This window comes from Rhineura floridana, chromosome 4 (genome assembly GCF_030035675.1).
Source record: "Rhineura floridana isolate rRhiFlo1 chromosome 4, rRhiFlo1.hap2, whole genome shotgun sequence".
Classification (NCBI taxonomy): domain Eukaryota; kingdom Metazoa; phylum Chordata; class Lepidosauria; order Squamata; family Rhineuridae; genus Rhineura; species Rhineura floridana.
In genome coordinates this window covers 67,017,901-67,042,252 of record NC_084483.1, presented here as the reverse complement: position 1 = coordinate 67,042,252, position 24,352 = coordinate 67,017,901, and the positions used below count along the sequence as shown (strand labels likewise).

General features: G+C 41.5%; 2 protein-coding genes and 1 long non-coding RNA gene across 9 annotated transcripts in view; 1 reads left to right on the top strand and 2 right to left on the bottom strand.

Moving 5' to 3' along the window:
- MRAP2 (melanocortin 2 receptor accessory protein 2) overlaps positions 1-461 on the bottom strand; it is a 33,986-nt gene extending 33,525 nt beyond the window's left edge. For 2 of the 5 annotated variants that reach the window (XM_061623254.1, XM_061623253.1), the window contains exon 1: positions 258-329. Coding sequence is in view for 1 of the 5 variants with exons in the window: in XM_061623252.1 (XP_061479236.1) it covers positions 258-341 (84 nt within the window). In the remaining 4 variants the exon portion in view is untranslated. Of the gene's footprint in view, positions 1-257 lie in introns of all 5 variants that reach the window. The other 3 variants (XM_061623252.1, XM_061623256.1, XM_061623255.1) reach the window with 3 other exon arrangements.
- On the top strand, positions 429-24,116 carry LOC133383140 (uncharacterized). The gene is made up of 3 exons (XR_009762189.1): positions 429-614; positions 20,293-20,420; positions 22,901-24,116. It is a non-coding gene; the product is annotated as an uncharacterized LOC133383140 (long non-coding RNA).
- LOC133383138 (cytochrome b5 reductase 4) overlaps positions 19,191-24,352 on the bottom strand; it is a 39,287-nt gene continuing 34,125 nt past the window's right edge. For 2 of the 3 annotated variants that reach the window (XM_061623249.1, XM_061623251.1), the window contains 3 exons: positions 23,138-23,224; positions 21,791-21,955; positions 19,193-19,774 (listed from right to left, as the gene is read on the bottom strand). In XM_061623249.1, coding sequence (XP_061479233.1) covers positions 19,720-19,774; positions 21,791-21,955; positions 23,138-23,224 — 307 coding nt within the window. In that variant the 3' untranslated portion in view covers positions 19,193-19,719. Of the gene's footprint in view, positions 19,775-21,790; positions 21,956-23,137; positions 23,225-24,352 lie in introns of all 3 variants that reach the window. The other variant, XM_061623250.1, reaches the window with a different exon arrangement.

The window sequence follows — 24,352 nt, the reverse complement described above, 5'->3', positions numbered from 1 at the left end:
AATCAATCCGTCAGTAGGAGTTGTTGCCGAGTAAAAACATGGTTAAGTTCAGATGAAACAGAACGCCGCTCCGACGAGTACTGGGACCTGCTCCCGATTAAACAGATCCAAGGGCATTGGCGAGACTGAGCATCTCGTCCTCTGAACCCCCCCCTCCAGCCATCCCATCAAAAGACCCCCCAAACTCCCTTGAGTTTGCAAGGCGAGGAAGCGGATGAACAAACGCCCAGAACTGCTCCCCCGTGTTCATAATGTACCTTTACCGGTCCGCGTCTCCCTCCTCTCAATCCACTTGTCAGGCGCGCCTTCTCCGCTCCAAACAGTGGGCAAGCCGCTTTCATTCATAAGATGCGGCGCGCGCCGCAGTGATGCACCGGCAGGCAGGCCCCTCCTCCTCGGTCAGCATCCTGAATGAATGTGCTCAAGCTCCCTCCCCTCTCCCTCGCGGCCCGACAATTGCTGAGGCCAGCAGAGCCAGGGGAAAGACTTTGGTCACGTGACATCGAGTTCCGAAAAGCGCCGAAGCCATTGGAGGAAAGGGATGGGTGGAACAGCTGGGCCTTCTTTATGCTTCCCGGAGGAGAAGGGGATAAGAATGTTGGGTTTTACAAACAGTGAGTAGTGGTTATATTCCAGGTTTTTATTTATTTATTACATTTATACCCCGTCTTTCTTTTCATGATAGAAACCCAAGGCGGCTTACATACATTTCCCAAGCGGTCTCCCAACCAGGCACTGGCCATACTTGACCCTGCTTAGCTTCAGCAGGGTGCTGGTCTCTTGTGCCTTCAGACCATAGCCTGGGATGTTAGAAAACAGCAACACTGGAATATACCCGCGATTATCCAGATTTTTAAAAATAAAATTATTCCCCAAATCTTATACGGAGTCCCAATATGGATTCACTCCCTGGATACCTCAGTGGAAGCTGTTCTTTCTCTTTTTTTACGCCGTTTGGTAGGTGTCCCTCGTTGTGTGCCCTTGGCGGCGCTCAGATTAGAATGTGGATTTATCTCAATGGAATGCCAGGCCTGGCTGACGACTGCAAATTTTTGGGTTAAAATATCATCCAATAGTATGAACGGATTCTTATCCTTATTCTGGAAAGATAATTGGCCCTCTATTTGGAATAAAAAATTGGAATTGAAGCTGTTGCAAATGGGTCTTTCTAGGGATTTCCTAGCATCCCATACACCAAGTGATGCCTTAACCTTAATTCGTTCGCGATTTAAGGATATTGATTATCAGACCTTAATTACCTTGGCCAATAAAGCATGCTCTCCTTCGTATTCGAAATTAGGCTTTCAACTTGGGAAGCCAAATTGTTATCTAGAGCTGCTTACAATCCCTAAGTTACGACTAGCTTTTTCTAAAGCCAGGTTTAATTCCTTACAGTCAGCGGTTTTGGAAGGGAGGTTTAGGGGGGTCCCCTATGAACAGCATGTTTGCCCCTGCGGTGCTGGCATCATTGAAACCCTCCAGCATAGCTTCCTTTTTTGTTCCCTGTATGCTCAGATTCGTTACAAGTTTCTTAATAACATACTGTCGAAAGTATCCCATAAATCGTCTGAAGATATTATTGTCCATTTGCTTTCTGGTATTGACAAAGAAATTACCACTCAAGTAGCCAAATTTGTGTATGCAGCTCAGCAGAAACGTACTTCTATTACTTGCTTTATTTAGTTTATCTTATGTTTTTCTCTAATACTGTGTTATGGATACTACATGTACAGTTTTTAATTTTGGGTCTTTGACCGTAAATAAATCTGACTGACTGACTGACTGACTACCCGCTGCATGTAGAAAACTAGCATGTATGGGAGATCAGTGGGAGAACCCTATTTTATTTTATTTAGGCTAGTCAGGTACAAACTAAAATGCATACAATCACTTAAAACAATAAAATATGAATTCTGCAAAACTCATTAAAACAACTGGAGCAACTAAATTACGATTAACACCACAAAGCAAGCTCTTACCATTTCACTCGTAACCCCTTAAAAAGACCTGAGCAAACAAATAAGTCTTTATTTGGTACTGAAATGACATTAATGGTGGTGCTGAGCATTCCTCTAAGGGAGGAGTATTTCATAACCAGCTATCTGGATGTCCAGGCTCTCTGGAGGACTGTATCTTCCCAAATGAGCTTGTCCGAATTCTGAGACCATCGGGGGAGGCCTGCCTCTCAGTCCTACCACCCTCACCCCGCCACCAGGCCTATCTGGTAGAACCATGGCAGAGGGCCTTCTTAGTGGCTGCCCCCATGCTCTGGAACTCCGTTCCTAGGAAGATTAGACTGGCTTCCTCTCTGCTGTCCTTCTGGATCTGGCCTGATCCAGCAAGGGTCATCTTATGTTCTCTGTTGGGTTGCCATACGATGAATCTCTCCCAAAGATGGTACACAGAGAGGAGTCTCCTTGGAAGATCTTAGGGCATGGGAAGGGTGATTCTGGAATAGGCACTCCTTCAAGGACCTGGGTCACAAACTGTTTGTTACCTACAGGAACCTTTTACATGTTGGGGTCTGGTAGGTCCCTCAAAAATATGACCCCATCATAGTCAAAAACACCTCCAGTGTGAAGCGGCACAGTCCAGAATTCTGTCACTTGCTGGCAAAAGGATTATCGCTTTTCACTCACAGTCTTTCATGAAGCCTTGTATCCACACCACACCCCAAATATTTTTGTCCCAAAGGACAGCCCCCACTGACAAGTCCGTAAACCTCAAATCACTAAACCCATGAAGGACAGGCTCTCTGTGTTCCACATACAGCAAACAATCCCATAAAACATCCACCTTATTGTGGGTGATAGAAATACTTGACATTTTTTGGTGCTTTTAAGTATTATAAAGTGCTTCACGTACATTATCTAGCTACAGTCTGTCAGGTGGTGGTTGTTGTTATGGTCATTGTGGAAAAGGGGAACTGAGGCTGAGAGACAGAGAGAACCCGAGCTATGGCCACCTAGAAAGTTCATGGTGATTCAAACAGAGGACTTCCTGATTCAGAGCTCATTCTCTTAGTATTATGCAAAGGCAATTGCAATCAGAGAGCTGTATTTGTCTTTCACTCGCTATACTAATACATACACTGCTATCCCTTCTCATACTCAACACTGGGGAATTCCTTTCTTTGACATGCCACTATCTTTCAGCCCAGCAAACCTCACAGAGTTGTGGTGAAGCTAGAGACAAGTTGTATGGCAATGTGCCCTTTTCGCTATGATGCAATATGCTTTGGCTTTATATCTTATGTAAACAATTCAAACACAGCTCCGAGACCACCACCAACTAACTTGTGGCTTATTATGTAATGATTCCCTGAACCAGCTAAAGTGGAATTGTTAAAAAGGCTGATGTATTTAATAATCCTTATACCTCCCTTTGTTCTGATTTTTACTGTTTGATGTATTCTATATACATTTTGGGGGGGATCTAATAAAAACAGTTTGTTTTTTTAAGTGCCCTTTTAGATAGTTGGGAGGTAGAGAAATTGAAATGAATGTGAGATGCTGACCTGTAGCCCCCAACCGTTATACAGCAAATTAGCAGTCATCATTCATGTCAAAACACAGGCAGTGTTCAAAGAATGAGCTATGAGCTGTGACTTCCCTGGATTAGATTTCATCTCAGCTATGAAGTCACAGGTGCATTGCACATCGGACTCACAGGCTATGTGCAGTGTGAACAAGATGTATGCACCTGCTCTTCAAATAAGGCCTGGCATAGTGTCGGTACTTAGGAATGCTATCAATGCAGTCTTCTCACTCTTTAAACAGGGATGTTGCTGCTCCTCTTCATGTCAGTGGAAGGGTCATAGCTCAGTGGCAGAGTATCTGCTTTGCATGCAGAAAGTCCCAAGTTCAATTCATGGCATCTCCAGGTTGGCAGATACCCCTGTCTGAAACCCTGGAGAGCTGCTGCCTGTCAGCGTCAACAATATTGAGCTAGATGGATCAACAGTCCGACTCAGTATATGTGTTCCAGAGCCAATACTGTAGAATCTAATTACTGATTGATTGATTGATTGATTGTGTAATATAGACTGCGTTTGTCACATGGTTGTCCACAAAGTGGTTTCCAATATATCTAACAAAACATTATGTTATAAAACACAATTGAAACATCACAAATCAAAGTACAGTACAGAAATATCCAAGTTCAGAGCAGCCTAAACAAAAATCTTCAAACGTTTTGGAGAACAAATACATTTTCACCAGGTGATAGAATCTCATCAATGTTGTGACCATCCCTGCCTGCTGAACAAAATAAAATCCATGGGGAAAAGATGGCTGTACAACCCAGACCAAGCATTTCCAGAGGGGTAGCTGTGTAAGTCTGTTGCTGCAACAAACAATAAAGAAAGCTATGGCCCCTTAAGGATTTTAACACATTTATTATGGCACAAGCGTTTGTGGGCTAGAGTCCTCTTTGTCATAGCGCAGGATCATTGCAGATACTTCCCTCTTACAGGTCCTTCAAAAACTCTGTCCCAATAGCTACTTAGGCAACACTTATTACAGGACCAAATAATGCCAGCCACAACATCAAGGATTTATTCACGTGTTCATCTTTCAATGTGGTATCTGCCAGCATCATTGGAGAGTTAATGCCTCCTTGAGGGAGGGAGCGGTTCCTGATAGCCTCAAGATGGTGTTAGTGAAGCCACTCCTTAAAAAGCCAGACTTGGATCCTGTGGCATTGGACAATTGCTGCTGAGTCTCCAATGTGCCATTTTTGAACAAGGAATAGGAGCTGGTGGTGGCCTCGCAACTCCAGGTGGTGCTGTTTAGATCAGTTTCAGTCTGGCTTCAGTTATGGGATGGAAACAGCCTTGGGTGCCCTGGTGGATGACTGATGCCAGATAATGGATGTGTGTGTATTTGTTACAGTGTTAGTTCTCCTGGACCTCTCAGCAGCATTGAAACCATTGCCTATGGCATCCTTCTGCATAATCTCTTGGGGCTGAGCATAAGGGGCTCAAGGAGTGGACAGTAGTTCCAGTCCTTCCCGGATGGGTGTATTCAGATGGTGGTACTGGGGGACATTTTCTCTGGCCTGTGGCCTTTTCCTTATGGGGTGCCACAGGGCTCTGTGTTGTTCCCTGTGCTTTTTAACATCGACATGAAACCACTGGGGAAAGTCATCCAAGGGTTTGGGCTGCCGTGTCACCAATATGGTGATGGCACACACCTCTATCTTTCTTTTCCATCTTTTCATACCAGAGAAACTGTTGAAACCCTAAACTGATGCCTGAATCTGAGCAAGACAGAGATGCTACAGGCTGGGAAATCCCCAGCTCCAGAAGGACTACAACTGGTACTAGATCAGACAGCACTTCCCCTAAAAGACCATCCACAGTTTGGGAGGGCTCCTGAATTTGGAACTGGCTGGGGAAGCCCATGTGGTGATGGTAGCCAGGAGGGTGTTCTGTCAGCTTTGGCGTCCCTCTCTGGAAAGGGTAGTCCTAACCAGAGTCATCCATGCTCTGGTCACACACACACTAGACTACTGTAATGTGCTGTATGTGGCTCTGCCTTTAAAGACTGTCCAGAAACCTTTGCTGGGTCAAAATGTGCCCACCATCTGTACCATCATGCCCACACACTGAGATCCCACTCATAGGTCCTCATGGTGCGTCCACCCCCTAGATCTGTGAGGCAGGTGACCATGAGAGACAGACTTTTCTGTGGTAGCTGCACACCTTTGGAAATCACTCCCAACAGAGCTGCCGGCACCTTCACTCCATCCAGGGTTTTCAGAAGGTTAATTTGTTTTGTTGGGCCTTCTCTGAGTAACTTTTTGTTCCACTCATTGGATGGAGGCTGAAATATTATACTATGGAAGTTTTAAATATTTTACTTTTACTTTTCTCTGTGCCACCATTTAGCAAAAACATGTACCAACTTTGAATGCATCTGATGAAGTAGATGCTAGTTGACAAAAGCTTATGCCATAATAAACGTGTTCATTTTTACAGCCCCACATGATTCCGTAGCAACCAGTTACAAAGGGTCTGGATATATACCTATTGTGCACTGACTATCGTGAATGGGTCTGTCACCATGGTTTTACCTGAAGTCAAGGATTTGACAAAAGAACCTAATGTCCCTTTAATGACCATGGATGTTTCCTGAACGCTCAATTCACATGCTGGGTGGGTTGCTCTGCAGTGCATGTGCATGTGAATTTTGTGTGTAAAAGAAGCAATTTCAAGATAATTGAATCAAAGTGCTACTGGGTCCTTTGGGATCAATGAATCCACAATGTCATTCATTACTTTCCAGACTTGATGCCAATGTTCCCTTCCAACTGCTAGTGCCAGCTCCATGTTCTGGAGGGCCGACAGGCACCACAAGATTACTACCTCCTCCTTGCTCCCAGCTGTTGGTGTTGGGCTTCTTCATCACCATCACCTGCTCCCTTCCTGGGGAGATTGCTGGCCTTCTTGCTGCCATCACTTGCCCCCTTCTGGGCCAGAGGGAATGGGAGAGCAAGCAAGCTAGTGGTAAACATGAGGAGGAGCAGTAGCCAGGGGGCTCTTGGCCATGGCCCCAGTTGCAGTTGAAAGAGAGGAAGCTCTCAGATCATTGCTTAATCATCTCAGCAGAGTGCAAAAAGTTCAAAAAGGACTGTTTTAAAACTAGCTTGTGTTATTTAAAAAATTAAATAATTTCACTACTCAAGATGCCAATTTACAAAAGAATATAGGAAGAGTTTTTTAAAATTACAAAAGTTTTCTGAAGAGATTATAATATGCACATTAAACATACCTCTTATGTTAAATAACAACACTACTACAACTCAATAAACTGAACTTTTCCCATTACAAATCAGAGTATTTAATCCAAAAATATTTTATCAAAGACACTTCCACATTATCTCATAACTTTTCAGATAAACATATCCATCCCCACTAAAATAAATAAATGAATAATCAATCCCTGAGTCTGCAAACAGTTTCAGGAAAAAATAGTTACAGGGTTTTTGTCGGGATTTGACAGGAGGCAATCTTGCAAGTGTTGCTTTTGGGAGACTGAGGTTACTTGTTGTTCCAGACTGTGTTAGTCTTTTGAAGCCGAAGCAACAAAGTGTCTTGTGGCACCTACAAGGCTAAAATAAAAAAGTGTGCCTTGGAAACAAATTCATACTGAGGTCCATTGATAACGGTTTGGGTTTGGATTTGTTTGTTTGGAGCCATAAGATTTCCTACTGCCCTGAATGTAGCTGCTGAAAACCCAGCTGGTGTTTTTTCCCCTAAATGAAAATTCTATAACAGAACACATTTTAGTTGGCATGCAATAGCACAACACCTCAAACTGTAGGAGATAAGGCCATCATAGTCTCTCTCTGTCTCTTACAAATCTAGGCCTTTTACCAAGCCAAATGAAATGATTAGACGCGGTTTGTCAAGATTTCAAAACCTTTCAGTGTATGTGGATAGGCCCTCTTTGAAAGAAGAATAGAAGCTGGGGAAGAGCTGTCATGTTTAACACACTTACCCTGTGTAATCACAAAAGATTTAATTTCTCCCATTGTTGGAACTATGGATTACTCTCAGATAATTAAGCATCACTAGATCAGTGCTGTTAAAAAAGTGAGATTGACACCCAAATGCTCCCAAGTACCTTGGATCCAATCATAGGAAAATTTATCAGAAATACGATACCTAACATAAAATGGGACGCATACAGCTATAATTTCTGATTTGCTGTAATCAGTCCTCCACTAGATATCAAGCCAAATTGTTCAATTTCTTTTTGTAACTGTGGGAGTGAAAACCCCAAAACAGCATGGAAAACTGTGTCATCAGCAAATGTAGTTAATGGTTTATTGCTTACTACTTCAGCAAAGGGTTCAATCAAAAGAGCAGAAAGGAGTGGTGAATGCTCACAGCCCCAGTGGATACTTCTCCCAATCAGAAATGGCAATGAGTAAAATACTTTAACCAATGCTCAGCATAGAGGGCTTCAGATGCCCAGAGGAAGCATCATCCCTATCTAAATGCTGTGACAAGCACAGAAGATATGACCCAGCCAGCCAATCAAAACTGATTGTCATAAGAGTTTGTCATAAATAAGTAAATGCTTATTTATCATTGTGCTAATCAGAAGAGAATTACAAGCATGAAACATTTGTTTCAACCTGGCTATGCCACCAAAATAGCCTTTGTAGCCCTGGTGGATGTTCTGCATCTGACGGCTGTGATGTGGGGTGGGGAATGTGGGGTTCTTCGTTGTTGGTGTTTCTACATTCAGATGGTTTGACACTAAATCATAACATCTTGCTCAGATAACTTAACTATCTTAAGGTGGGTGGCATTATTGAGGTCACTAATGAGCAGTTCCTTTGCAATATCACACAGGGTAATAGATGATAAAAACTCCCAGGGTTTTCTGATGACACACAGCTCTATATTTCATTAACTAAACAGCCAGGAGCTGAATTAGTGGTTGGAGATGATGATAAAGCACACGTGGTTGAAGCTGAATCCAGGCAATACTGAAGTAATGTTGCTGGGGAGATGGGATGTTCTCAAAGGGGTGATTTTGCCTGAGGTTAGTGGGGTGTCTCTAGCGTGCAAATGCTCTTGGACCTAGTGCTACTATACCTGAAGGTACAAGTGCTGGCAGTTCCCAGGATCACCTTTTATAATTTTTTTTTTGGTAGGCAGCTCCCCTTCTTATAGAAATATTTTGCCACCCTCATCTGCTACTTGGTAGCCCATTCTACATGGTGTTACCTCAAAGTCCCACTCAAAACCTTTCATGTTGCAAAACTCTTGAGCCCATCTCCTAGACAACGTGGGGAAGTAGAAGCCAAATCATGGTGCTAGTTTCAACCTCAACAGTTTGAGACCTAAACATCTACAAAGCTCATACTGTATGTTTCCCCACAATTGGGTCAAGATGACCCCAGCAAGGCCCATGGCTTTTTCACTTGTAGCTCTGAAATTGCAGAACAACCATCTAGAAGAGATTTCTCCAAGCATGTCCCTGATGGCTTGCAACATCTTATGGACCTTCACCTGCCTCCCAGGGAGCATGGGATACCCCCTTAAGTTTGTAAACAGTAAATAATGTGCCCCAAATAAAAATTCATGTACAGTGCAGATGGAAAAACTCCATTTTGAATGACCTTAAGCTGGCAGATCGTATGCTCTGAACTGTCATGGTCCCACAAGCTACCCAGACTCCTTATTTATTTTAAAAGGAAAAACAATTTGTCTTCACAGGGTGGCATTTGGTAGCTAATAAAAATAAAAATCCAAGTGACTGAACTCCCTTTACTGCTGTTGAAAATATTGACCACATTTACTCAGTAGCACCTGTAATCAAACTAGGGTAATGGGATGTAGATTTTCCTTTGCACAGCTTTGAAACTAAAATTGCATTCTTCTTCCAAAATTACCGATCAAGTTGAACTGATAGCTTTAAAGCTTTTCGTCTTAAAACAAAAAAGACTAGTGATCAAAATTTCTCCCTGTATGTTTCTTCTTTGGGATGTTGAGAAGATCTACTGCCAAAGAAGGATGCCTGAGGCTCCTGATTATTTAGGGACATATTTAGTAGAAGCATGTGAAGGATTGCAGTTGATTCCAGTGTTTTAGAGGAGAGACATCTCTCTCTCCACTACAAATCTGCAGTGGTTTTATATCAATTTATTGGTAGTAGATTCTCCCATAGACTCCTAGAACTTGTGTTTAGTGAGGGTGATGAGAATTTGAAGGGATTGCCTCCTCCTCCAGGGAAAAAATGTAATGAATGGGAGCAAAGAGATGGAAGGGGTATGATTTCTTAGTGAGAACCAGGAACGTGGGCTTGTGGGGAGGGGATGGTATGAGAAGCAGTTTAGCAATGTCTTAGATAGAATGCCAATATCCCTATGTCATGCATATTCACATTCATGCAAGCCCACCTGGCCAGGGAGAGTTGTAACATGGTAGAAGAGGCTGGAGAAATGTAGGTGCATGGTGCTATCTCAGTGGTAGCTGTGGGTGCTTCTCTGACTTGCCTCTGGATTTGGGGTGCTTTTATACCCAAGAACCCATTTGATGTCTTCAATGGACCTCCTCTCCCATCAGCCAGGATATTCCAACAAAGTCCTGAATATGTCAATAAAAATAAGCCGTCATCTTCACTCATCTGCTCTTCGCCTTCACTGTTACAAATCAGGAATATTGGTCATGGGGTATCTATTCTTTTGCGATAGCTCAAGGGGGCCCAGACTGATCCTTTATTGCTATTGTTATGGCAAAGTGTTCTACAACATCCTCTTCTTTTATAAACATCATGGCCTTCACACCTGTAATTAGTTTCTCCCACAGTCTCATGCCTGGTACCTAAAGAGAAATTCCATTCACACACATACACCCCGCACACTACTCTTATTATTATGATAAGCATCTAGCACCTTACCAAAGCCTTTCCTAATATGCAAAATAGAGGCCAGCATTTATACCTGTCTTAAAGCTTAGTTATGCACAGAGCTTGGAAAAGTTTTTTTTTTTTTTAGCTGGCTGGGGCTGATGGGAGTTGTAGTTTAAAAAAGTAACTTTTCCAAGCTCTGGTTATGCATAGGTGAATACAGGGAAAGCAAGAGATTTATATAGGATATGTATATAGCTGGCAATGCAAACTACTGTCTAATAAAGAGCATCTATACCAGGGGTGGGGAATCGTAGAATAGTAGAGATGGAAGGGGCCTATAAGGCCATCACATCCAACCCCCTGCTCAATGCAGGAATCCAAGTTAAAGCATCACTGACAGATGGCTGTCCAACTGTCCCTTGAATATCTCCAGTGTTGGAGAATGTCCAGTGCATGCCCTACCCACCCCCATGGAACAACTAGGCTTGGAAAAGGCCTCCCACTGGCTTTTGGGGATAGACTTTTTTCAAGCCTAATTGTCACATGGCAATACATAATAGTGGGGAAACCTCTTTTTGTTTAAATCGGGGTGGGGAATCTCTTTCCGCCTGGGGACCACATTATCTTGTGGGTAACCTTTGGGGGGGGCATGTGCCAGTGGTTGACAGGGCCAGAGTCAAATGTGTTCAGAGCAATGAATGTGAATTTTACCTTTCTACCATAGGCTAATTTCTATACATACACACACACCTCCTCCTCCTCCTCCATCATCATCCAAGTAAGCCGGAGGCTTTATCAGAGTTCAGATTCCAGCAGGGCGGGTGATGGGTATTAGCCTGTTGCGGGGCTGTGGGCTGGAGAGACTCCCAAAGGCCAGATAGAGCGGTGTGGGGAGGCCACCTTGGCCACCAGGGCTGAGGTTCCCTGCCCCTGGCTTAAATTGATGCATGAGGCTGTTTTCCAGTTTCCATTCTTACAGTCACTGAGATTCAAACATTATTTGAAATCAGTGCAGTGGTAAACTGAATTGTTGTTACATATCAAAATTTAAACTGAACTGTGCTAAGTGCCATGAATCTAGAGAGCACCCGTTTCACAAGCCAAATTTGTCACTCATTTTTGATAGATTGATGTATCATGTGTGCTTTGAATTAGGTGAGAAATAAAGCTTCTAGGTTATCAAACACTGTGAAAGAAAAGGTGCAGGAGCCGTCTGTTATCTGCCTGCCATTCCAATCACACGTTTCATATCCATTCTGAAGAGTCTATTGTGCTCGAGGGAAATGTTCAGTGTATGATTGCCTCAACTCTACAGATTACAGTCTGATGCCCCGAATGTGCTGGGCTTCATTTTCTAAAGGTTACCTTCACATTGGAAATCAGATGCTTACTGAAAATGGATGCTACTCCATTTCCTAAATCCTGCAGAACAGCTTTTCAAGACGGCATCTCAGCGCTGCCTGTTACATGCCTCTAAAGCAGCAGAGACAGGGGTTGAAGAAGCACTTCCAACAGTCAGCTGTAGCACCTTAGCTCCCGCATCACCAGCAGTAATTCCACTGCAAGCCTGAGTTGAGAGGCTGAGCTCTGTGCCTTAAGGCAGCCATCTTACATGAGTACCAGCAAGCTGACTCCAAGGGGCAACCTCTGCCCACCAGAGCCGATAAAGTCTTGCATCAGCTTGAAGACATTGGCTGCTTAAGGGCTTGTGTCCTAACCTGAAGTTCTTCTCTGGAATTCAACCTCTTTGGACTATGTAGCACCTGTTTCTGGCCGCTAAACTGGAACCCAACCACTTGGAGCCTGATCTTTGCTGAGGCCAAACAATGTACAAAGGCAGCAAGTCCATTTTTATAGAAGCGGGACACTTTTCAAAAATGCCAGAATGTACATTTGGGATTAGTTAGTATTACATACAGGTGTTCCTTTCAAAACTTTATAAGCTTCAGCTGGTACAAAATACTGCAGCTAGATTGATTGGGGCTGGACATTTTGACATCTTGCCAGTTTTGAAATAAGTGCACTGATTACCAGTCCACTTCCAGGCACAATTCAAAGTGCTGGTTTTGACCTTTAAAGCCCTACATTGATTAAGACCAGAGTACCTCAAGCACCATTGACTCTTTCTGAATCTACCCAGATAATCATAGGAACATAGGAAGCTGCCTTATCCTGAGTGAGACCATTGGTCCATCTAGCTCAGTACTGATTACACTGACTGGCAGTGTCTCTCCAGAGTTTCAGGCAGGAGTCTCTCCCAGACCTACCTGGAGATGCCAGGGATTGAACCTGGGACCTTCTGCATGCAAAGTAGATTCTCCACCACTAAACCATGGCCCGCCCCCCAAGCCAAGAAAGTCTCTTCGATTGTCTGCGGTTAGCCTTCTTCTGTTCCCCTGCTGTTGAGATTAGAGGGGAGTGACCCAGGACAGAGATTTCTTGATCGTGGCATCCTGCCTCTGGAATATACTCCACAGAGATGCTTGCCTGGCACCGATTTTATTTTTTCAGCATTAGGTAAAGATCTTTAAAGTTTGTGGAGGGATGGGACTGGGGAACCTGTGACCCTCCTCCAGATATTGCTAGAACTACAGCTCCCATAATCCTTTAGTTTTGGCCATACTAGCTGGGGCTGATGGAGGTGGGATTCCAACAACATCCAGAGGGTCACAGGTTTCTCCTCCCTGGCTCTTGGTTTTTTACCACTATGACCTGTCTTGTGCGGTTTTAACATCTACCTGTTGTTGAATTCTGCTCTTTTTAAAAATAGTTTATTATTGATGGGTGGTTTTAAAGCTATTACTTTTGATTGTTAGCTCTTCTTAGAGCCCTTTGTGCTTGAAGAGGGGAAACATTAATGTAGAGGAATATAAATGGGGAGGAGCTGTAGTTCAGCAGTAGAACACATGTGTTGCATGCAAAACATTCCAAGTTCAATCCCCGGCGTCTCCAGATAAGGCTGGGAAAAAGTCTTGCCTGGAACCCTGGAGAGCCATTACCAATCAGTGTCAATAATACAGAGGTAAATGGGGTAATGGTCTCACTTGGTATAAGCAAAAGCAGGTTGGGCAAAGCCGCAGCAATAGCCTCCCAGCAGCTGCATCACTGCTGCTTACTATGAGAGTGAAGGGCAAGGTGGGAGTTGTATGGTGCACCAGCAGAGCCAATCTGGTACTCCCACCAATGCATCCAAACAGCCCTGACCCCTCACCCTCCCAGTAAGCTGTAGTGATGCTGCTGGCAGGAGGCTATCTACTATATATTTTGGAAAGTTGTTTGTTTGCTATACGTTGGGACACTTTGTAAGTTATCGTAACCAAATTTTCCATGATGGTTCCCGAGATCAAGGAAAAGATTTTTGTCTATGTTTAGATGCAATTGGATGCCATTTGGAGTCAAGATGGTGGACTGAACCTGTCAAAACTGCATTGATTCTTTAGTTTCTTAGAATTCCCAATCAACACTAGGTACAAAGCTGCTATATATTTAATATTTACATTAAATAAAATACATTTCTATAATTGCTGCTCCCTGTGAATCAAAAGAAGAGGGCAGCTAAGCAGGAGGTAATGGTGAGGAATAGGAACAGCAGGACCTGCAAGCTGCAAGTCAACTCTCTGCTGGAGCAAGTGCGCCTAATATAAATTTCTGACAGTGCCCTTAACCACCTGTTTGTTGATCTGGAGTCCTATGAAGTGATGACAATAATTTAGCATTCCCTTGCTTCTCTGGATTGCTTGCTAGACATGCTCATCCTCCCAAGTGATTTGAAGGTAGCCACCCTCCCCACATGGATCAAAATGGGTCAACATTTATTTTTCTGAAAATAGTCAATGCCCTCCTATGTACCTATTATCAGAGCTTGGAAAAGTTACTTTTTTGAACTACAGCTCCCATCAGCACCAGCCAGCATGGTCACTGGATTGGGCTGATGGGAGTTGTAGTTCAAAAAAGGAACTTTTCCAAGCTCTGCCTATTATCAAGCCTATGGAAGAAATAAATTCTGCTCTTGCTCCATTAAGTCTTTGTTTAGGCTGTAATTCCATGAGTAGGCATTTGCTTAATTTCATACTACATAGAAATTATCTGAGAGCAGAACTCGGCAGCCTGTGCAAGCAGAGGAGTTCCTAGATATTTGAACACATCAGTGATCATTTGAAAAGGAAATGTAAGGAATTGTCTTGATCCATCAAAACCAGATCCAAGGGACAAATCCAAAAACTGCTAGTTTTTATTTTCCGAAGGAGAGAACTGAACATCTTTTTTGCTCCAGGCAGAGTTGAAGCTAATTTTGCATAACAACTTCACTCCATCATAAGACTATTACAAACTGCAAGCAGGGGCTTTTTCATGGTCCTCAACAATATACTTCTCCTCCCCCCCATGGGCCACCTTTTTATTTTGCTTAATATCCTGTATGAAGAAGAGTTCTGATGACCTTGAAAGCTTGCAGATTAATTTTGTGATGCTTTAGTTGACACTAATAAAAGGAAGACTACTCCTGCTCCTAGCTGAAAGAGGAACACTTCTTTAGGAATAACTGTTCTAACATTTGTAGAAAAAAGATGTATTTGGAATCCAAGCAGATTATGCTGTAAAGCTGCACTGCCTTGGGAAAGACACACACAGCACCAATATATATATATATCAACCCACTGAATGCAGAGGGACTTGCTTCCTAGTAAACATGCACAGGATTGGGCTTCACAATAGGTAGCTGATAGACATACAGCTATTAAAATATAAAAGAAAATAATATTATGCCCTAAGCTAGCTCTACATGTCCATTATTTGTTTTTTAAATAACCATTCATCCTCAGTCTCTCAGAGAAGAAAAATACTAGGAGGGAGAAAATCAAGGTATATCATCACAAATTATAAATGCCACACTTGTCCCACCACATTTCTTATGCTGTTGGGTTCACTTGCTTCCAGACAACAACAAAAAGCAGAAATGTTTTCGTTGATGCTGTATTAATTCTAGCTCTGTCCTGTAGACTTGCAATTATTTCATCCCTTTGTTTGCTGTCATTTTGAAGCATATTGCCCTGGGCATTAGAGCTGGGGTTACACACACTGGATGAAAGAGGGCAACCACACGACTGCCTGACCCCACCTGGATGCCAAAACACACACATATTCCTTTGCACAACAGACTCATTAGAAACAGTTCCAATATCAGTTAAGGATATGGCTGTGTGGCAGAAGCAGAGTAGGTCCTGTGCTGGTCGCTTGACTCAGAGCTTGCCTTTGGAATGAGCTCAGTGGCTCCGCTAGGCTCAACACTTTGCAGAGGAAAGCTGGTGGATGGGCTGCTCCTGTCACCAGCTGCAACTCTGCCTCTCTCTTTCTTTTTTTCAGTCTGGACTCACCACTTTTCTCCATGTCATGGCACAGGGCTTTTCCGAGAAAGTATCGTTTGTTGCTGCATTTTAAAGGGCACACTGGTGTCCACAGCAAGGGGTTTTTGTGGGGTGGGGGAGGATTAAAGCCAGTTGAAAGTAAGGCTCTCCCCTACCATGTCAGTTTTACTGGTTGGTCGACAGAGGGGAGGGTGAAGGTGTGGAGAGGGTGTTGGGCAAGAGAAAAAAGGATTCCACACGATTAACAACCATGCCTCCAAATCAGGTGAGACAGTAGTAATATCCTCACACCTTCTGCTGACAATTAATGAAGGACAAGGTGCTTTTTATTTTGTTGAACAGTAACTCTTGAGAAAAATAATGTTTTCTCTCTGTTGCCTCCTATAAGGGGACAATCTTTTCACCAGAGTTCTGTTCTGCTGATTTTCTACCTTGTACACTTACAACTCCAACCATTTCTCTCTTCACTTATTTTTTTAAAAAGTGTTTGCTATGTTCACACTTCTAATAGTTTAGAAAGGGTTCACTAAGGGAAATTTCTAGCATGGTCAATAAATTATGGACTTTCTACCACCATTTTCCAGTCTGTTGGTTCCATATCATGAAATGCTAAAAAGCCCACAAATTCCCTCTTGCAAGTATAAAAAATCCCTGTAAAATACTCAGTTGATTACTCAAGAGGGAAAAAGCAAATATAGTGGAAGCTGCCTGCATCTCTAAAATAAATGTTTTAGTGTATTGTCTGTGGAAAACTTTACTCTGATTTTGTTCTAAGTGATGTTCCCATGTGAACATGAATCTGACTTTGACTCATTCAGTGCTGTTATCTCATTTTGCCTGGCCCAGTGAGGAGGAAGTTGTGACCCTCGTCATCTCCAAGTGCAGAACAAAACATCATCATCCTTCAGGAGTGTGCTTTCCCTAGGTTTAAGTGTGCCCATGTTACTATGACAACACTGACAGGAGACTCCACAGCTAGATGTTTTGCTTGTAGCAATTCCATTTTTTTTTTAAAGAGGATGATCAGGGATGAGGACATTTTGAAGAGACCTACCTATCTACTGGATCAGATCAAAGAGCCATCTAGTCCAGCATCCTGTTTCATACAATGGCCAGTCAGACGCCATCAGGAAGCCCACAAACCTAGCATAAAGGCAGAGCTGTTCTCGACCCCCTTGTCTGCTCCTCAGCATTTGGTATTCAGTGGTAGATTGCCTCTGAACATGAAGGTTCCCTTTATCTGTGTATTGCTAACAACCATTGAGACCTGTCTTCCATTAATTTGTCTAATGCCCTTTTAAATCCACCTAAGCCAGTGCCATCACCTTACTGTGTAGCAGCAAACTCCACAGGTTTACTGTAGATGCAAAGATGATGAAACTATCTTATGTTTTGGCCTCAGAAAGGAGAAGCTGCAGGCAGATAATGTACATTCTGGAAATTGGTATTAGGCATAATATTTAGCAGTCTGAAAATCTTAGCTTTCACTTAAAAAAACTCCCTGAGTTTCTAACCTTTATGACTGAGAATCTTGAAAGCACATAGGTAATGTCTGATGAAGTTTCAGAAGCAGGGGAGAAAATTTAGCAAGATGTCCACTGCTCTAGAAGCTGGGTCCTCAATAGTTCCTTGTGCCTGCCTCTCCATGGTTAGCAGAATTATGCAAAATCAGTGTTGGGAAAGTAATGTATGTTCTCTTCTTTGGGGCCAATAGGACTGCCACTCCTGATCATCAGTTAAGCTTTGTCTGCATTTGCTGTTGTCCAGGTAGGATCATCAGGATGGCATAAATGTTTGTGATGATCCCTGGACTATCTGCTTTTTGTTTTATGAAAGTTCATCTAGTTATGTAGTGTGCCAAAAGAGGAAGCTGTAATAATTATTTCTCAGGAATAGCCCCCTACCCTTTACATAAGCAGAACCCATTTCTAAGTGATCTGAGATTGCACAGGCACACAGAATCTAGTGAAGTCTCTTAACCCTTTAGTGGAGTAGCATAGTCTACCACCAGAGGTAAGTCATCACTTCCTTCCCCCCCCCATACACAGAGCAAGAGAGAGAGCACTTTAGAAAACAACCAAGTGAGCTAACCTTTCTCTTGGTTTTCTGTTATGTGTGTTGTTTCTCCTGATTTAGGCTGCAATCTCCTCTGCATTAAAGCCAGATGTTAGCACTTCAAATTCCAATCAAGGCATTTAACTTGTCAATGTTTAATTTAAGGCAGTGTCTTTAAGTGTATGTTGCTTATTTGAAAAGCAGAAAGAAGTTACTGTTACAGACCTGTGCCTAAAATAAGGTATTAATATAGGTTGATAGTAGTCATAAGGATGAGGAGCATGGATAGCCACTTAAACTATATAGATAGTACAGTGACAATTGCATAAAATATATCCTTTCCTAGTTTAAAGCAGGGAACGAGCCATTGGGCAGGATTCATTTGAAAAACCTTATGTACAGAGACTGCAATAATGTTGCCATAGCAGCAACTAAGTGTGCATGGGTTGACAGTAAACAGTTTCTACAGGAATGCACACTTAAAATGTTGAATTTGCTCTTTTGTTTTATGCTTGATTGTTGCATAATATTTTATTGGTGCTGTAAGTAACCCACCAAGCGTTGTTATTGAGCAGCATATAAGCGTGGCATATAAATAAATAAATGGAGTACACTCATGTAAGAAGAACCTGGACTGTATTAATTCACAAGTCTGTTAGCACAATGATTGGTACTGTAGCTCAGCACAGGCTGAGGAAATTCCAAGGCTGCTGCTTATCATAGCCCCACTCCCCTTCCAGACATCCTGTAGCTGCTTGGAAGACATCCTTATAATTTCTTCTTAGCAGGTTGTATGGGGGGGGGGGAGAGAGAAAGACAGACAGACAGAGCAGAGGATCTTGTGGCAAAAACACACTCTCAGAAACTGGCACATGATCCAACTCCCTAGTCCTGCAAGTAGATCACTTTTGCCCCTATACCCGTGTTTGATGATATTTGCCTGATCCTTTGTTTCTTTTTTATGAAATTTTTACTATTGTCTGCCTTCTGTTTTGCTTAATTTGTAGCATTTTTAAAAATGTGTGGCACTTTTAAATGATTTTGGTTTTGATCCTGTTAGGCACTGCGCCTTGATTGCCTCACGTTCAGACAATAAATAAAAAGTCACCAGATCAAGATCCCCACAACAAGCAGTACTTTGGAACCTCAGCATTTTAAATACAGGAACAAACAGTACTTTGGAACCTCAGCTTATTAAAACAGGAAACAGCCATTTTATCTGAGAGAGATTGAGCTTCTTTAGATAGGGACCACCCTTCAAAAAATATGGTATGTCAGGCAATTGTAAGGTGAGAAGTTTAGCAGACAATCTAGATGAGGCAGTGCAAAGCACTAAGTAGTATAATCATATTAAATGGGATTCTGTTTAATAATGAATGTATTTATTTTAATGCAACAGTCTTGTTTTTATTAGTCTTATACAAAAAGTAATTTAGTATATAAAACTGATATTTTATGTATAAATTATAAGAACACACCCAATATTTACAATACTTCAGCATTATATCAATAAGATTGTAATGAAACAGATTGTTTTCCTGAGTTAACCAGGTAACAAAATTTCATACTATATTGCTAAGACATTTTACAAATAATGAAGTTATAATTTAAAAGAAGGTCTCTAGTGCTTATGTAACCAAAGTAATCAGTGCAAAGGATGCTACTAAGTCTTACCTGATGGAGGACAAAGTTTGTATCTGTTCGATACACACGTGTTAGTTTACTTACCTCTAAAATATTCTAGCTAAGTTTTATATAGTAGCAAAAATAAATACAATTTCAAAACAGCAGAATATAAAAGTAAACCCCCAAATATAACAAAAATTCAAGTAATCACATTAAAAAGAACAAGGTAGTCATGCATAAAGTTTTCTTCTCAGAATTTAAAAAAATGTTTCTGAAGTGTGCAAACTGATCTTAATGTTGTCTCTTTAGGCTGTAAAGCAGTGCATTTCTTTACAGGAGTGCCCAAGATCTTGCAGAAGCCTGGAGTTGAACAAACACACACACAAATAGTAATGTACAGAGGGAAAGGAGTAGTAATCGTGTTTTTAAAAACAACAACGACAACAGTGTATTCCTGTTGTAAAACTGGAGTGGTCTGTTGATGCTACAGAGCTTATGACCAACCCACAAGCTAGGAGTGGTATCCAATGTTAGTCATAACCAAAGAAGACCTACCAAACACAATGGATTACTCCAAGTATGCCTTAGATGGCCATCACTAAATTTCCCAGGCATGGCCATTCTTAGGGTTCAGGGAGAAAAAGAAAACCCCTTTGTCCAATTATTTTCCACTATCTACAATTGTTCCATGCATTTATTTAAGTGCGGACTTTCAACATAAATCCAGAATAGATCATAGCACTCAACTAAGTTACAGTTTCTTTGTTTCAAACTAGATTAAGACCTGTGTTATGCTGCTGCTTTAGTTTTAAAATTTTAGATAATTTGTTTTTAAGATACTAATTGCAATCTGCTCTGGGAAACTTTTGTTTTGACAGGCAGCATAAAAATCTTTAAAATAAACTCCATTCCAGCCAAGGTCCAATTCATACATTGCTCTACAGCTCAATCCTAACCATGTCTATTCAGAAGCAAGTCTACTGAATTCAATGGCATTTACTCCAAGGTAAGTGGGGTTAGAACTGCACCCTTAATGATGCAATAAATGTAAATGTACAGCCTTCAAGTCGATTCCGACTTATGGCGACCCTATGAATAGGGTTTTCATGAGGCTGAGAGGCAGTGATTGGCCCAAGGTCACCCAGTGAGCTTCATGGCTATGTGGGGATTCGAACCCTGGTCTCCCAGGTCATAGTCCAACACCTTAACCACTACACCACACTAGTTGCTGAAAACCTTCCCCACTGCTAGATCTCCACAATGAAGTCTTAAATTGCATGGTTCACATACAAATTAAGGTTGGTTAATCACACTGAAGTTTTTATCCCCCCCTCCCCACCACCACCACAAAAAACCTGTCTGGAAATGATAAGCAACAGCTAAAACTGGCTAGCATCTAAAACCAGAGAAGAGAAAAAGAAGGGGGGAACCCCAAAATGCTAGAAAAATATTTTATTCATAATCCAAGCTGAACGCATTTCAGCCTGTGTGTATTTAGGCCTTCATCAGGGGAACAACAGCTGGTGTGAAGTATCTTTCTATGAGCAAAGCTGCAAAGCTTTAGGCCCTGACAAAGGCCTAAATACACACAGGCTGAAACGCGTTGGGCTTGGATTATAAATAAAATATTTTTGTAGCATTTGGGGGTTCCCCCCTTCTCTTTCTCTTCTCTGGAAATGATAAGCTGCAGCCATAAGCAGTGGCAGCAATCACATGACGACATATGCACCAGCTTGGCTCATCTTATTTATTTATTATTTGATTTATATCCCACCCTTCCTCCCAGCAGCAGCTCAGGGCAGCAAACAAAAGCACTGAAAACACTTTAAAACATCATAAAAACAGACTTTAAAATGCATTAAAACAAAAAACCTTTAAAAACATTTTTTAAAGCTTTCAAGACATCTTTTTTAAAAAAAGGTTAAAAACATTGTTAAAAAAAGGTTTAAAAACATATTAAAAAGCAATTCCAACACAGATGCAGACTGGGATAAGGTCTCAACTTAAAAGGCTTGTTGAAATAGGCATTTTCGCTCTGGCATTTAGGCTGCATGCTGCCAGTGCATGTGGGCAGAATTCCTGCCATATCTTGTGTTGGAATAATTGCTGCAGCCTGGTTTTCTCTAGTTTGCTGTATGCTGGTGTCTTTCTATCTCCAATACACATACAAAAAGACTTTCCAAACAACTCAAAAGTGGGCTTAAGCTGGTGCCTATATAAATATTTTTCCCTAGAAATGTCCAAGATATACATTATTTCCATATTTATGTTCAAAAGCAGCTCACAGAAAGACTAAAGGAATGAAAATCTGTTTTAAAACATTACATTAAAAGCATGTGAAGTAAACATGCAACAAATATTTCCTCTTTCACTTACCCCATTCCTTGCTCTGTGAAAGACAATGGACCACAGATACATATAAGAATCTTAGAATCATATTTACTTCTTTTTACAAATTGAGAAAGGAAAGAGAAAGAAATTTTTCCTTGTTTGCCTGTCCAGCCTTTTTTTGGCTCCGAGAGAACAAATTGAATGTCAAATCTGAAAAAGAGAACAAGTAAGGCACAGGAGTTTAACATGCACATGCTATTTTGTATATTTGGAATCTATTCATACTAGTTTATTAGCTTCACCCAGATTATTTATTTAAATACATTAATGTAAGTCCCATAACAGAAACTGGAACTAACATCATGATCCTATGTATTTTTGCATTAGCGTATCGAATTTTGCATAATTTTGCAACAATGAGTGGGATACAGAGATAAAACTAAAATCTATTCCCTACAGTATCGGTCTTCATTGTATTTGGACAATTTGAAAGTCATGGTGCCTTCAGATTTTCTCATACTCTAGACTTTAGAAAACTGATAAAATAGGAATTGTACCAGCAACTCTGAACAAGGAAAGGCTCAATGAAGTGATGGGAAAACATCACCATAGGCAGAAATAGGATTCTTATATTTGTCAAAATCAGTAAGAAAAATAATTTCCTTGTGATTTCACTGTTAAAATAATGTAGAAAGTCACTTTTTCCTACAGTATACAATTTATGAGGCAGATAAATGACAGAAATAAAAGCTTTTTAAACATCCCTCTCCGTAACAAAAACAGTAAATTGCTTAGTATGACGTTGGCTATATAGAGCTGAGTACTTTAAACAAGATGAATAATTACTCAACACAGCCACGTCCACCTCATTAATGATTCAGAAAGTAATCTGGAAGATTAAACAAAAAAGCCTTGCAGGATACAGTAATGCAATTTCAGACAAAGCTTAAATGTAAGAAAAAGAGTGCAAATACCGAATGATGGACACACTTCAAACAATTTGCTCACCACCACAATACTTCCTGTGCACATATCCCTATACAAGATATATGTTGTTCAGAGCTGACCAGTACTGCCCAATAAGGCTGTATTTATATACATTGCATTGATAGTTTATTCTTGCAATAGTCACATATTTATCTTTGGTATTTTTAGATTGCTGGGACTGAGGAGATACCTGCTGCAAGGGAAGAGGAGAACAACTTGTAGAGATGTGAAGGCCTGGAAAAAAAACCTGGAAAACTTGAAAAACAAACACACTTTCCCCCAAGAATTTTTCAATTCCGCCCCCCCCCCAGACCTTCACATCTCTAGGAACAAGTCACCACTTTCCTCCAGAAGGAATGTTATGGTTCTTTTCTGAATGCCGAGTTGCAAGGTCTGCTTGACTACCTTGAATCATTACGGGCAAGCTGCTCCAGCTGATTTCGCCAAAGTATGTCATCTTCTGTTTTGTTGAAGAACATAAATTTCACTGCCCTTAAAAAGAAATTACAGCTTCAATATTTAAAATCACAGCTGTTAGAAATACTGCACACATGCAGAACTCATTGAATAATGCAACAATTTAATACCCTGGTACTCCTTGGTAAGAACTCGCAACAGTTTTTTAACTATGCCACATTGTGTAATTTAACACCAGTGAAAGATCCATGAAATGTTATTGATGCACAGTGGGGGGAAGGGAAGATTCTGGCCCCTCTTTCTTCGCTTGTTCCTGAAATGCTTTTGCCCTCCCACCAAGGATATCCACACTGTGCTTCTACCACTGCTCAAATTTTTATAGCTTATACCCTATCATTTGTCTGCAGACCTCAGGGCAGGTTGCAACAAGAAAAACAAATATTATAAATCACTTTAAAACCATCAATTAACTACATTCTGTGGTCCACGCACATGGTAAGTCAAAATGCACATTTTCAGTTTGCACTGTAATGCAGGTCTTCCCTATGGCTGCCTGGCACTTTAAGATTGTCTAGCAGGCAGATGGAAAAATTTGGGTAGTTAATGCTGTGATAGCCCCCCTCTCTGCCCATTTATTGTCACCTGGCTTGCTTTATCCATTAGTCCCTGGGCATTTTCCTGGCTACGATATTGCCTTGAGAGTGGCTAATTAAGTGCCACCTGTTAATCAAGACCCACCTGGGTTTGGGACTCTTTAAAATATTACTACTGTCAAACAGTCCTTTGTCCTGCCACTTGACTATCTACAGTGCTACATTATGAGTGACAAAACCAGAAGCCTGTTTGTAAGTAGCTGCTACAGGACACATAACACTAGAACTAAATGTTCTCTTTATTTTTATTTTTGTAAGTTCCATTCTTTTACCTTTGTCCTCTTACCTCTTCCAAAATAAACTACTTAAAAGTAGTGGCTGAGGTTCATTTGTAGCTTTGTGCCAGACTCAAAGGGTTAGTCCACCCCCTCCTGTGCCTAGATATACTTGGTCCATTCTACATATGTTTGACAGAGAAAAGCAAGCTACCTTGGGCTTCAGGGAGATACACGCCCTCTCTGCTCCTCTTCATAAGTAATTGCTTTGGATCACCAAATCACTATTGTCTGGGGACGGGGTGGTGGTAGACAGAACCTAAGAGAATGTGGTG